Here is a 15292-nt window from a genome sequence, read left to right on the forward strand (position 1 = left end):
TGTGTGCACAGAGCACCTTCCAGATTAAAAGTTGGTCAACTTCATCCTTGATGACAGTTGGATAGTGGCTATTCATTTGAGACGATAGCTGGCTGGTGGTCATGCCTACATATCAGGTTGCCAAGAAGTTATGAGGGAAATTCAACAAGTAATACAACACTTCTCTTTTTCTTCCTCAGTAAGTTTCAGTTGAAAAAATGTGGAATTTGCTGTGTGACATCTTTAAATATTCCTGCTTTAGCCTGTATAGTTTCATGAATTTCCAATAGATTGCAGTGCTATACATAGACAAAATGGTGTCTGTAACAGAGGCACATTCCAATCAGAGCTGTCAATGAGTTTCTTTTGGGAAAAAAACAGAGTATAACAGATATTCATGGGTGTTTGCTGAATGTCTATTGAGCCATGGCTGTCAAAAAAAGCATGGTGAATCATTGGACGAGGCACCTTTCATCATCACTATAAGGTCGTGCAAACCTGTGTGACCGAGTGAGGTGATGTAGTGGTTAACACACTGGACTCGCATTCAGGACGATGAGTGTTCAAACCCGCGTCCGGGCATTCCAATTTAGGTTTTCCATGACATTTCCTCCATGGAGAGGAAATAAAAACTTTGAGGTTCGCTGATGACATTGTAATTCTGTCAGAGACAGCGAAAGACATGGAAGAGTAGTTTAACGGAATGGATAGTGTCTTGAAAGGAGAATATAAGATGAACACCAACAAAAGCAAAACGACGATCATGGAATGTAGTCGAATTAAGTCTGGTGATGCTGAGGGAATTAGATTAGGAAATGAGACACTTAAAGTAGTACAGGAGTTTTGCTATTTGGGGAGCAAAATAACTGATGATGGTCGAAGTAGAGAGGATATAAAATGTAGACTGGCAATGGCAAGGAAAGCATTTCTGAAGAAGAGAAATTTGTTAACATCGAGTATGGATTTAAGTGTCAGGAAGTCGTTTCTGAAAGTATTTGTATGGAGTGTAGCCATGTATGGAAGTGAAACATGGACGATAAATAGTTTGGACAAGAAGAGAATAGAAGCTTTCGAAATGTGATGCTACAGAAGAATGCTGAAGATTAGATGGGTAGATCACATAACTAATGAGGAGGTACTGAATAGAATTGTGGAGAAGAGGAGTTTGTGGCACAACTTGACTAGAAGAAGGGATCGGTTGGTAGGACACATTCTGAGGCATCAAGGGATCACCAATTTAGTATTGGAAGGCAGAGTGGAGGGTAAAAATCGTAGAGGGAGACCAAGAGATGAATACACTAAGCAGATTCAGAAGGATGTAGGCTGCAGTACGTACTGGCAGATGAAGAAGCTTGCACAGTATAGAGTAGCATGGAGAGCTGCATCAAACCAGTCTCAGGACTGAAGACCACAACAACAACAACAATGACATTTCTAAATTGCTTCAGGCAAATGTTGGAATCGCTGCTTTGAAAGGGCACGACTGACTTCCTTCCCTAATACCATGGGACTGATGACCTTGCTATTTGGTCCCTTCCCCCAAACCAACCAACCATCAAACCTATCTGAGCTTCCGTGTGCTGGCTGGTCACACACAGCTGTCATTCCTGCAGTGTTAGAACATGCGAACATTCTCATTCGAAGTGACTGACGGACCACTATTAAGAACCTTCCTGGTCAAAGGATGCCTCTGTTGGTAGTACTGACACACTTGTCCACAAAATGGGCTACTCAAAGGTGTGTGCTTGCTGGGTTCCTCATTGCCTAGCATAAGACCATAATGAGCAATGAAGGGCCATCTGTGCATATTTGATTGCACATTACAAGGTTCATTGTGACAATTTTTTTCGAACACCATCACAGGTGATGAAATATGGATTCACCACTTTGAACTGGAAACAAAACAACAATCCATGGAGGTGCGCCACACCATCTCTCCTCCAAAGAAGAAGCTCAAAGCTGTACCTGCAGCTGGTGAAATCATGGTGATGGTCTTCTGGGACTCTGTAGGGGTTATTCTATTTGCTGTCCTCCCTCAGGTGCAATGATCAACTCTGAAGTGCATTTTGCTACCCTCAGGAATCTGAAGGAATGACTTCAGCATGTTCATTACCACAAAAATATGAACAAACTTCTTGTTCTCCGTGACAATGCAAGACCCTGCTCAAGTCCGTGCACCCAACAGGAGCTCACAAAATATCATTGGACTATTTTCCTCATCCACCCTACAGCCTTGATGTCACACCTTTTGACTTCCATCTGTCTGGACCAATGAAGGATGCACCCTGCAGGAAGCAGTACGTGGATGACAGGGAAGTTATTGATGCAACACAATGATTGCTCTGATGCCGACCAACAAAGTGGTACCATGTGAGCATACATGATATACCAGTAAAATGGCATAAGGCCATCGTGTTAAATGGAGATTAGGTTGAAAAATAGGATTTTGTAGCCAAAAGAAAGGAGAATAATATGGTATATTGGAACCCTAAATAATATTAACCTGCTTTCAGATAAAAGAAATGTGTTGCATTACTTACTGAAAGCCGCTCATACAAAAGAGTTGGTATATGACATGATAGTTTTCACATGATTGTATATGCCTGTGACTGGACTGGTGTGACTGGTAAACAGGACAGGTCTCCCACCTGGGTATTCCACAGGTGTGTGGTGCAGGTAGCAAAGGAATGGGAATAGACAGACATAAGAATGGAGTAAGATATTCTGTAGATTGAATGGAAGTGGAATACAACTTCGTGGCAGGCAGAAGGATTTTGGAAGGGTGTTTCTTATTTCAGGGCTTAATGAACAGTAGTGAAAGCCACAGTGGGGGGTGTCAATACATTGTTCCTGTTTAGATTGATATTGGGGTGCAAGAAGGATGCTCCTCATTTTCAGTGTAGTACCATGTGCAATCTTATTTATGAATCATCAAGACTTGGATATAACTGCATTGAAGATAGCTACTTAGTAGCTCAAACTGGTTTGCAACACATAGATTAAAATTTACAAATGATAATGCCTATCATCCTGTAAATGCTCTATGGCAGTATTCACTGGGATATGCCACAGGGTGGGCCCAGCGACCTATCAGAAAGGATGTTCTTCCCTTGTGCGCACTAACCCCTTTTCTTGCAGATATATGGGAGTTGTGCCAGACATATATTCATACAATGTAGGTGAGTTTCGTAGATATGTATACAGCATAGTGCTACGTTCGTGTTGTTTGATGATGATGATGAGACAAGAAAGAGCGTGAAACCTAGTGGTGGCACATAGTTTACTCATTTTTAATAGCACCAAGGGAGCCATCGAACTTTGTTCCCATCTGACGGATGGGTCGTTATTAAGTATCATACACCCTCACTTCATGAGATACTGCAGAGAGGTTTGGAATTTAATCTAGAACTTTGGTGCAGACCGGTGACTTTACGTCACCACCTCTCTTCCCTTGGCAGCCTTATACTTGTAAAGTAAAAAGTTCATCCACAGTCAGTATTGTAACTGGCTTAACTCCGAGTTGATCGCCACAGCAAAGGCTTGTGATAAAGGTGTTGGCAACAGAAGCAGATCATATTCGGAGCAAATAAGGTTGTGGCTCGGAAGAGTTCTATATAGATTATATTTCAAAGGTAGTGCCTGCCTATGAAAGCCTTAGAAAGACATTTAGTATGGTGAGCTATGGACTGCTCATCAATGCAAATGTACCATCTTCAGATGGCTGTGGGAGAGGCTTCAAAATGGAAGGGACGCTATTAAGTGGAGATACTGTCGCGAGTTGTGACATGTTATAGAGATGGAGGCTTTACGGAGCCATCAGAGAGGTCGATGTCCAGGAGTAAGACAAAATGAGAATGACGGAGCTGTTAAGGCTGTGGAAAGATGGACTGGGTCCTAAACCAGAAAAGATATTTAGGATCTTAACTAGACAGGAACTTTTGTTTAAGTGTCTCACAAACAGGTTGACATACTCGTATATGGGTACCAAGTGAATCTTCCCCTCAAAGGAAAATTATTTGTGGGTATGGATATTGTTAATCATGTATAGTATGTAAAGAATGAGATGGTAAGTTTGTAATCGGAATGAAACTGGGAGAAGTAATGATCGATGGCTGTAAAGCCAGGGGTGTGAGGAATGATGTATATAGGGGGTGGCATCAACTGTGGCAAGCGAGGATCACGGGGCAACAGGGGGGAGGGGTGGGATGGGTGGGGGCTTGGAGGTGAAATAAAGGAAGCTTGTGCCCTTGATACAGAACTTTAGGCTGTTGACAATATGTGGGAGGTAATGGTCAAGATTCCTTCTGTGGATGCACAGTGACCAGGTAGGGTGATCAGGTTCGTGGATATTAGGAAACATGTAGAAGGTGAAGATTGTTGATGAAGGGTTGTTGAGGTGAAGAGGGAGGCAAATGTGGAGTAGAAGTTTTATGGTGGGTGTATGGATCTGAGTAGGGACTGGAGGTAATGCTAGACTTCTGGGATGAGTCAGTGAATTAGAAAATATCTTCCATCAGGTAATAACTGTGGTCCATTATGACATTGGTGGATCCTGAGAGGATCACATTTTGGATGAGGGTTCTTTTCTTTTCTGAGAGATTTGTGTTCTTGGGTAGGACCTGAGAAAGAAAGGTGAAGCCAGACTGGAGGTACGAAATGGAAGAGTCAGAACCCAATGTTGGCCTTTGTTAAGTTTTAATCTGAGAGGTTGGTAGCAAAAAGTATGTCCACCGTAGTGATTAAATAACACAAAGATTCAGGATGACTGAATTTGGGTGTGTGGCTTAGTGGATTGTTGACACTTAAAAGAGTTCCAGGTTTGTTTGGGATCTGGATTTTGTGTGATGTTGGGAAGAAAAGTCCGGGAATTTGGCAGATGGAAGAGGTCAGCAAGCCCAGGTTGGGGTGCTATAAGTAGTAGTAGGGGACTTGGTGGGGTGATTCAAAAGAGATGCAATAAGTATTAATGTGCAAAATATGAACAGCTGAGCCTTTTCATTACCTTATCCACGTGTTGGTACAAACTCAATATAATTTCCATCTATATGTCTAAGATTTCACACATGAAGTTTCATTTTGTGCACATTCACTTAACTCTGTGTCTGGTAACACATTTTTAACAGTTTGAAATCACATAATACGAGATTAAGGGCTACGCTGTTTGGGCTCAATGAATTGTAGTTTTTATTGGTCCATTGAATTATTTTTTGTACAGCTATGTAGTTATACACCTGTTGCATTACTATTATGGTTATAACTGATATAAATGGGATTAGAACTTTTATCAGCGTACTAGTATCATAAGCAAATATTACAATCTCTGAAGAGATGTTAAAAATCTTACGTAAATAATTTGTATGGGTCAAGAACTAGACCTTGTGGGGCACCAAATCTGATGTTTCCCCATTCGGAATTTAATTTTAATCCTACGGTAACATTTGTTAAGGGCGATTCTTTTTTTAAATATGCTATTTCATCCTTACAAGGAGAACGTCTATACTGTCATATTATTTCTCTTAGTAGAATTTAATGATTAACGTGGTTGAAGGTCTTCTTTAAGGAAATGACTTCACGATAACTTTTCTCGATCTAGTTCAATTTCCTCCAGAACATATCTACCAGGAACCGATAAAACACAACAACATAAGATAAAAATTGTTTTCGAATGGACAGAATACCTACTGCAGTTTTAGTAGCATTGACACTCTTTTCATGTACTGTAGTTGGGGGATCTGAATCCGGACTTACCATGTATCACAGTTTCACCGTTACGTGTTTGTACCTACCAAAATAGAAGAAGGCACATCATTTACAACCCTGGTATATTAATGCCGACCACTGGAGAGAGGTGCCCCAGTTGAGCATATTTATATATAAAAACTGAAATAATAATCTTAAATCTTAGTTACTGCTATTGCCCTGACCTTCTGTGGAATCTTCTGCCCCTGACTTGGTAACAGTTTAGCTGTCCTCGGATACGTTAATCCCAGCAATGTATAGTCCACACGCGAAAACTCAAGATCCATTGTCAACATAAACTTGGTACCGTATCGTATACAACAATCTCCATAGTGATGCATACATCCAAACAAACGTCTCTGGAATGTTATAAATGTTATCGCTGACCAGAGACTATGCGACGCGAACATTGTGTAAAAATTGTGTTGTGGTGTAAACAAGCAGTTCTTGCGTGTATAGCGAAAAGGACGAAAAAAAATGAGTGGCACTATTAAGAAATTCAACAAAACTAAAAATAGAAGAAAGATTAAATTATATAAGAAAAAGAAGGGAGTGGCAAAAACGGAGGACCAAGAAATACAGGAAATTCAAAGCGCGTATTCAGACGTAAGTATAAACTTCATTTTAAGGCTTAAGGTAGAACTCTAATCTGTCGGGAGTACATGTGTCGAAAATCAGTCACCATGATGTAAAAAAACAAAATTGAAAACATTATTGGGAAACGTAAGTGTTTGACATTGCGTACCCATGTGGCTCTATCGCAGCCATGCCTTTGATTCAGTTTTCATCGCACTGTTTAGAACTCGTGGTGGACGAATGAAACAGTGTAAAAGAGTAAAGAAAGATACAACAGACGCACAGAAGAATTTCCAAGTCAACAATTGGCGTCTTAACGTGGCCAATGGCAGCTATTTGTATTTGCCGATATAAAATAAAATAACCTTCTAGAGTTTGAAATCGTACATCTTTCGTATTAGCCCCCACACACATTTATGACCGTAGAATAATTCACTGTATTCAGATTTACAATGATGCCGATGAAGTTTTCTTAGCATATGGCTATGTGTTGTACTGCAGTGTAACTGAGATCATTTCTTACCCACATTTCTTTCTAATTTGATTCGTCAGTGTTTGCATTTTCTGTGATTGTTTGTAGATCTGAGTTATAAGCTTTGCGTTTATTACAGCATATTCTGAAGAGCATTATTTCCGAGCCACTCTGTAGTCTGTGGTAGAGGGTACACACTGTCTCTTAATTCACTTTTAAACTGACCTTTGCAAATAAGAAAATTTCATTGATTACCCCTACCAGTGTTGACAATACACTGTACCAATGTGAGAGGTGATGTGTCTTCACTCTTCTTGTAAGGGGGTGTAATAAAATTTTAAAGAACAGTTTCTTTTATGATGTAGGTTCCTCAGCACTGCTCTTTTGGATCTATATCAGGCAAGAGAAGTTGAAGGTGATACCACAAAAGAGCAAGACAATTTGTTACCATGTCTTGTGAGGTCCAAGAGCATAGAAGAGATGCAGTGCTTGCACTACAAAACAGATATCCTACATTACTGAAAGCTTCATTATTAAAAATTCCAGAAAGAATCAAGAAGCATACTACTTTCACTTACATAGGCCTATATCGTAAAATCAAGATGATTTTGAAGTGGTGAGGAGGTTTGCCGTCATTCATTCTTGCCATGCACCATTCTTTTCTTGAATTGAACAGGCTAGGGGAAATAAAGTTTGTGCATAAAATATGCTCCACCACACACCACAAGATTGTTTAAAGCATGTAAATGTTGTTGCTTTAGTGTTTCACTCTTAGAATTTCTTGGCACTATATATGAAGAGAAAAATAGGTATTTAATGTTAACTGAGAAAAAGATGACTTTCAGTCACAGTGTTCCTTAAAAGTTGCTGATAGGCTAGATTTAATTGGCGTAAGTGCAAGTAGTATTGAGCAGCATGTTGAGAGTTTATTGTTAATATTCTATGTACATGTTTAAGTTCCTTTAATTTTCTTTTCTTTTGTTAATGTACGGCTACCTTGACACATTCCACATTCATGGAGGTTCTCTTTCTTGGTAAGATCATCAGAATGCAATGAATGAACATATATTTATTAATTATCATGCTTAACAAAGGTTCTCATATGGATACATTGTCTGTGTCATTTACAAATAACATGGGTATTTATGGCTCTGATACACTTCATTGAAATATGCTGTACTGTTGATCCTGAAGGCTACGCCACATTGAGAAAACACTATCAGTTAGATGTTATTAGTTAGTTTCATGTTCCAAGGATCACTTACAAGATAGTCTTAATAATGTGGAATAGATCATTTGACATTCACATTGCAAATTAGTTTCTTAATATGGGTACACATTTATAAGTTTTATTTTTGTTTTTTGTTTGTCGTTATTAAATATACTAACAGCAGTTAGTAATTCCTACTCACCCTGTTTTGCACATTACGTTCTTCTACAAAAAAGGAGGAGTTCTCAAGGAGAAACTTTTTCAGTTTGTTTCCAAATTCTACTTTGTTGTCAGGCATTTCATGATTCTTGATAAGTGATCAAAAATTTTAGTTGCAGCACTATGCACCTCTTTTTATGCTAAAAACAATTGCAATGTGGAGTAACAAATGTCAAAATTTTCTTCTGGCATTGTAATTATGTACATCATTGTTTTGAACTGAAATGGATTATGTACAACGAACTTCATGAGGGAATAAATATACTGTGAAGCAGTAGTCAGAAAGCCCAACTTCTTAAACAGATGTCTACGTGATTATGGTGGGTGAGCACGTGTTTGAGCTACAAAGAATTTCCTTCCTAAGGATGAGTTATCCCAGAACATATGACATTATTGAATGAAAATATCCAAAAAAGTCAACTTACTCATTACCTCTCCCCAAGATTTTCAATGATTCTAAGTGCAAATGCGGCTGAACTAAATTGTTTTTAGAGCTCTGAAATGTTCTTTTTCCAGTTTAAATTCTCATCTGTATGGACACGTTACAATTATGATGTACTACCCTATTTATTATTTCATCACCATGTGTTACACTTATTATTGCTGTAGTACCTCTGGATGGGCAAAACTATATTGTGTCATTTTAAAATAAAGAGTGAGACCATTCACACAAATCAAGTCAATGAAACTTTTAAGAACCCTGCTTATCATTTCTTCTACAGCTGTGTATGTATGCTTGGATTGATTACAATGCTGGTGTCATCCACGAAAATAACTAATTCTGCTTGCTGCATATTAGATGAAAGATTGTTTACAGATATGTGGAACAACAGTGGACCTAAGATAGATCTTTCAGGAACCCCATATGTTATTTCTGCCCAGTCAGAGTTACGTCCCCAGACTTTTGGGAGATTTTAACACCCAAAACCCCTTGTGGGCTGGCACCATGCTTACTGGCCGAGGCAGAAATGTCGAAACTTTACTGCCTCAGTTCGACCTCTGCCTCTTAAATACTGGGGCCGCCACACATTTCAGTGTGGCTCCTGGCAGCTACTCAGCCATTGATTTATCCATTTGCAGCCCAGGACTTCTCCCATCTATCCACTGGAGAGCACGTGATGACCTGCATGGTAGTGGGTAGTGATTACTTCTTCATCTTCCTGTCACTGCCCCTGCATCAGGCCCACTGACGCTTGCCCAGATGGGCTTTAAACAAGGCAGACTAGGAAACTTCCACCTCTGCAGTCACCGTTGACTCTCCCTCACACGGTAACGTCGATGGGATGGTTGACTACAACAATTGTTAATGCGGCAGAAAACGCGATCCCTCGCTCTTCAGTATGCCCCTGGCGAAAGGTGGTCCCTCGATGGTCGCCAGAAGTCGCCGAGGCAATTAAGGAGCGTTAGCGAGCTCTACAGCAGCATAAGTGACACCCTTCCCTGGAGCACCTCATAAGCCTTTAAGCGGATCTGCGCCCGCATTCGCCAGCTTATCAAAACATGGAAGCCGGTGTGTTGAGAGAGATATACGTCTTGACCATTGGAAACCATATGTCACCTTCCCAAGCCTGTATGAAGATCATACGTCTTTTTGGGTACCAGACCCCTACAGGTAACCCTGGCATTAACATTAATGGCATGTTGTCTGCTGACGCAAACGTGATTGCTGAGGACTTTGCTGAGCACTATGCTTGAGCTTCTGCATTGGAGAACTACCCCCCATCCTTTCGCACCTTCAAACGGCGGATGGAATGGAAAGTCCTCTCGTTCGCAATATCCCACAGTGAACCCACTAACGCCCCATTTACAGAGTGGGCTCCTCAGTGCCCTTGCACATTGCCCCAACACAGCTCCTGGGCCACATTGGATCCACAGAAAGATGATGAAACATCTCTCATCTGAGTACAAGCGACATCTTCTCGGCATTTTCAACCGGATCTGATGCGATGATGTCATTGCAATGGCGGTACAGCACCATCATTCTGGTTCTTAAACCCAGTAAAAAACTGCTTGATGTGGATAGATATTGGCCCATCAGTCTCACTGACGTTCTTTGTAAGCTGCTGGAATGTATGGTGTGTCGGCGGTTACTTACGAAAAGCGTATGACACCACCTGGTGACATCACGTCCTTGCCACATTATACGAGTTGGGTCTCCGAGGCCCACTGCCGATTATTACCCAAAATTTCCTGTCTCTTCATACTTTGTGTGTCTAATTCAGTGTCTTCCATAGTTCGTCCCATGCCCAGGAGGATAGGGTCCCGCAGGGCTCCGTATTGAGTGTAACTCTATTTTTAGTGGCCATTAATGGTCTAGCAGCAGCTGTAGGGCCGTCCTTCTCACCGTCTCTGTATGCAGATGACTTCTGCATTTCATACTGCTCCACCAGTACTGGTGTTACTAAGCAGCGACTAAAGGGAGCCATCCTCAAGGCACAGAAATGGACTCTAGCCCATGGTTTCCAGGTTTCGGCCTCAAAGTCATGTGTTATGCACTTCTGTCAGTGTCGTACTGTTCATCTGGAATCAGAACTTTACCATAATGATGATCCACTCATTGTAGTGGAGATACATCGATTCTTATGACTGGTTTTTGATGCCCGATTGACTTGGCTTCCTTACCTCAGTCAGCTTAAGCGGAAGTGCTGGCGGGACCTCAATGCACTCCGCTGCCTGAGCAACACCAACTGGGGTTCAGATCGCTTTACGCTGCTGCAGCTCTACAGAGCCCTTGTTCAATCCCGCCTTGACTTTGGGAGTATGGTTTATGGTTCGGCTGCACCCTCAGCATTGTGTTTTCTCAACACAGTGCACCAATGTTGCTTTCCAGTTTTGTTGCACAGGTTCGTTGTTCTCCGAATTACCATCTCTTTTTCCCATCCACGGCGGTCCATCTCCCACATCGGTGGTCCAGGTCAGGGCTTACAATTGCAGTTCGTGTGCGATCCTTTCTCTCTGAACTGGAGCCCTTGCCTTTACCACCTATACTTGAGGTTCATTCACGAACACCTCTATGGTGTACACCCAGGCTGCCTGGGCGTTTCAGATGGCCCTAAGCACTCAGTTAACCCTATGACACTCTGCTGTCACTTCTTCTAGGTTCTTGACATGTACCGGGGCCATGAAGTGGTTTACACTGTTGGTTCAATGGCTGGTGGTCATGTTAGCTTTGCATCCGTTCATGGAGGACATATAGAACAGCACTCCTTGCCAGATGGCTGCAGTGTTTTCATTTCAGAGCCGGTGGGCGTATCTCGTGCTCTTGAGCACATCCACTCAAGCCCAGGTGAGTCATTTCTCCTGTGTACTGACTCCTTGAGCAGCCTACAAACTATCAACCAGTGCTACCCTCATCATCCTTTGGTAGTGACCATCCAGGAGTCCATCTATGCCCTGGAACGGTTCAGTCGTTCAGTGGTGTTGTTGTGGACCCCAGGTCATGTTGTAAATCCAGGCAGCGAACTTGCTGACAGGCTTGCCAAACAGGCTAAGCAAAAAATGCTTATGGAGATCGGCTTCTCTGAAACTAACCTGCATTCAGTATTACGCCACAAAGTTTTGTGGCTTTGGGAGACGGAATGGCATAGTCTCAGTACGCACAACAAGCTGTGTGCCATTAAGGAAACTACAAACGTGTGCAAGACCTCCGTGTGTGTCTCTCACAGGGTCTCCGTGGTTCTCTTTTTGCTCCGCATTGGCCATACGTGACTGACACATGGTTACCTCCTTCGTCATGAGGACACACCTTGGTATCGCTGTGGCTCATGAATGACAGTCGTCCACCTCTTGCTGGACTGCCCACTTTTAGCTGCTCTGCGGCAGACGTTTGATCTTCCCAGTTTCCCAGCACCCTACCTTCGGTGTTGGCAATAATGCCCCAGCAGCAGCTTTAGTTTTATGTTTTATTCGTGAGTGTGAGTTTTATCCTTTGCTGTAAGTTATAGCACATGTCCTTCGTCCCTGTGTGTCCTCGACCCTAGTGCTTTCGGGATGGGGGTTTTAATGTGTTGGAGAGTGGCTGGCTTTTCCTTTTGATCCACATGGTCAGCCAGACATGGTAACCTGCTTTAACCTCTTCTACCTGTTTTCTGCGTTTTTGTGGTTTTCTTGTCCCCTTTTGCCATTTAAGTGTTTCTTGCCCTTCAGTTGTTGTTGTGGTTTTTCCTTTCATACTGTTTTGTGTTGTCTCATTGTCTTATTCTCACCCTCATGCCATTGTTTCCTTCAGAACAAGGGACCGATGACCTCGTAGTTTGGTCCCTTCCCCCTCTTTTAAACTAACCAACCAACCCACTTTCCCGCACTTGTCTCGTTAGTTTGATTATATTTTTGAAGGAAGATGTTGTTATCATATATTGCATGTATTTTAGTGTTTGTTGTCATTTTTATGTAGTGATGTCATGGGCGCCGTATTGGAGACATTGAGAATGGTCATTTGCGCTATATTGATGACGTCATGGGTCAAAGCAGACGGGTGGAATTGGATGCTTCTGTAATGCTCATGTCCTTAATCCAGCTACAAATCTGGTCAATATTCAGTAGACAGGCATTTGTTTCTCTAGGCAGCAATTTGAAAATAGTTTAAAGTATTTCCATGAGTCAGACAAACCACAAACCAGTGTGTCACTGTGTACAGCTCTCTGTTTACTGTGTTTGTTGGTAATGTGTTCCATAAATCATATTCATGATAAACATTGTGATGTGGAACATATCATCAGAACATAGAACATAATCATCTTGTTGAGGTTGGAAGCTCTTGTTGATGTTTTCCTGTGTTTGTGAATTAAACTTGCCTTCTGCAAAACTTAATGTATTTATTTTTTCTGTTTACCCAAACATGTTTCTATCACCTAAGGATCATATATTTTCAGTCTCTGTTTCTGTAAATATATTATGCAGAGTTCCCGTGTGTGTGTGTGTGTGTGTGTGTGTGTGTGTGTGTGTGTGTGTGTGTGTAAAATGCTCACCTCAGGTTACATTAATTGTGAAAGTGGATTTGTACAGGTTGGTGCTTGTGTTTATGCTCTTTGTAGTTTTAAAGCATTTCATCTGTCAGAATAATTTGCTTAGGGGCATATTAATTTTGTAAACACGTCTCCAAGAGTATTGTGTATGAGAACTTGTAATGTCAGCTGAGGGTGAAGTGTAAAGGGGTTAAAAAAGTATGTGTGATTACAATCAAGCAACAAAATACACCATTTACTCAGCACTGGATGGAAAACGTAAGTATAGGAGATGCACGATCACTACTCTCAGAAAAATGTTTCCAAAATTAATAATACTGTAACAAAAATTTGGGTAACAGAACAATTTTCCAAACATTGGACCACAGCTATCATCCACCCACTACACAAAAAGGGAGATAAGAGCAACCCAGACAACTACAGAGGAATCTCTCTCCTAGATTGCACATATAAAATTCTATCCAATATCCTATATGAAAGAATCAAGGAGCAATTAGAACAGGAGTTAGGGGAATATCAGGGAGGTTTCAGACCATGGAGAAGCTCTGCAGAGCAGATAATTAGTTTAAAATTGATTATGGCATACTACAAGAAACGGAACAAACCTCTGGCAATAACATTTGTAGATTTTAAGAAGGCATATGACTGTCTCCACAGACCTTCAGTATTAAAAATTTTAAGAAATCTAGGACTCCATCCAAAACTAATTAAAATAATACAACTCACTCTAACCAACACCAAATCAAAAGTGAAGTTTAGAGGAGAAATTTCGGAACCATTCCTCATAAAAACAGGCTTAAGACAAGGTGACTGCCTATCACCATTACTTTTCAACTGTGCACTGGAATACATAATGAGAGAATGGTACAAGGACAATCCAAAGAGGATAAGAATTGGAAGTGCAAAAGATGATATTACCTTAAACTGCTTGGGATTCGCTGATGATCTTGCTCTCCTAGCCAACACCGTTCAAGAAGCCAGGCAATAAGTGAAATCACTACAAGAAATAGCAGAGAAAGTGGGCCTTAGAATATCATTTGAAAAAACGGAGATTATGCTAACTTATCCACCACTTGCAAACAAAATTACAATAGGAGAACAGGAAATCAAAATTGTTGATAAATTTAAATATTTAGGCGAAATAATAACATACAATCTAAATGAGAAGCCATCATGGCAAAATAGAATAAAAGAATTGAACTATGCAAATTACATTACCAAAACTACATACAACAAAAAAAGCCTATCTATAGATGCAAAATTAAAACACTATAAAACAGTTACACAACCAGAAATAACGTATGCAGCTGAAACTAACTTCAAAACAACTAATACAGCAGAAATTGACAGAATACTAAAAATAGAAAGAAGAATAATTAGGACATGTATAAATAAACAGTATAAAATTAATGGACATTGGAGAATAGCATCAAATGAAACAGTATATAAGAAAATAGAACCAGTTATGAGCACAATCAGGAAGAAACGCATCTCATTCTTTGGACATCTGATGAGAACTCCAGAAAACAGAATTAGTAAAAAAATAATACAAAAATTGTGGAATAGCAAAAGCGACATTAAATGGATCACAGAAATTAAGGAAGATATAAAAGAACTTCAAATTACAGTAGAAGACCTAAAAAACAAGACAGAGAAAACCAGAATACTGAAAGACCCGCAAACCAGATTACAAATGAAAATCAATAAAAGGAGTACAGGAAGAGTTGTCTCAGATGAAGAAAGAAAGAAAATATCCGAGAGAATGAAGAAATATTGGGCAGGCAGAAGAGCAAAAGACCTTTCATATAAGAATAGCCTCTAATAATTATATTACCTAAATATATTAAGTTATTGTTGAACCAAATTGTATCCATGTGTAACAACTTGTTTAGAACTTTGTATTTTTGACTACAGTGGTCCAATGAAGGCCATAAAATAAATAATAAATAAATACTGTAACTACAGTATTCCCACTACTTTGCAGATGACATACTATAAAAACCATAAAAAATAGTTGTAAATGCAAGCTGATCTGTACAAACCCACTTTCACCATTAATGTAATTTGAGGAGAGTAATAAAAACAAAGTTAAAAAATACTCTTGTTATAATTTTTAGACTTAAAATAGAAAAA

The 15292-nt window shown here is 40.3% G+C and overlaps 2 protein-coding genes across 3 annotated transcripts in view; one reads left to right on the forward strand and one right to left on the reverse strand.

The window, feature by feature from the left end:
* LOC126412667 (Bardet-Biedl syndrome 7 protein homolog) overlaps positions 1–6034 on the reverse strand; it is a 136651-nt gene extending 130617 nt beyond the window's left edge. Inside the window, exons 1-2 of one of the 2 annotated variants that reach the window (XM_050082368.1) lie at positions 5904–6015; positions 5728–5761 (exon numbers count right to left, since the gene is read on the reverse strand). In XM_050082368.1, the coding sequence (XP_049938325.1) occupies positions 5728–5761; positions 5904–6014 (145 nt within the window). In that variant the 5' untranslated portion in view covers position 6015. Of the gene's footprint in view, positions 1–5727; positions 5762–5903 lie in introns of both variants that reach the window. The other variant, XM_050082370.1, reaches the window with a different exon arrangement.
* Positions 6035–6115: 81 nt separating this feature from the next.
* Positions 6116–15292, forward strand: part of LOC126412145 (probable ATP-dependent RNA helicase DDX10) — a 93749-nt gene continuing 84572 nt past the window's right edge. The window contains exon 1 of the mRNA XM_050081602.1: positions 6116–6324. Coding sequence (XP_049937559.1) covers positions 6196–6324 — 129 coding nt within the window. The 5' untranslated portion in view covers positions 6116–6195. The remainder of the gene's footprint in view (positions 6325–15292) is intronic.

The sequence above is a fragment of the Schistocerca serialis genome, chromosome 7 (assembly GCF_023864345.2).
Source record: "Schistocerca serialis cubense isolate TAMUIC-IGC-003099 chromosome 7, iqSchSeri2.2, whole genome shotgun sequence".
In the NCBI taxonomy this organism is placed as follows: Eukaryota; Metazoa; Arthropoda; class Insecta; order Orthoptera; family Acrididae; genus Schistocerca; species Schistocerca serialis.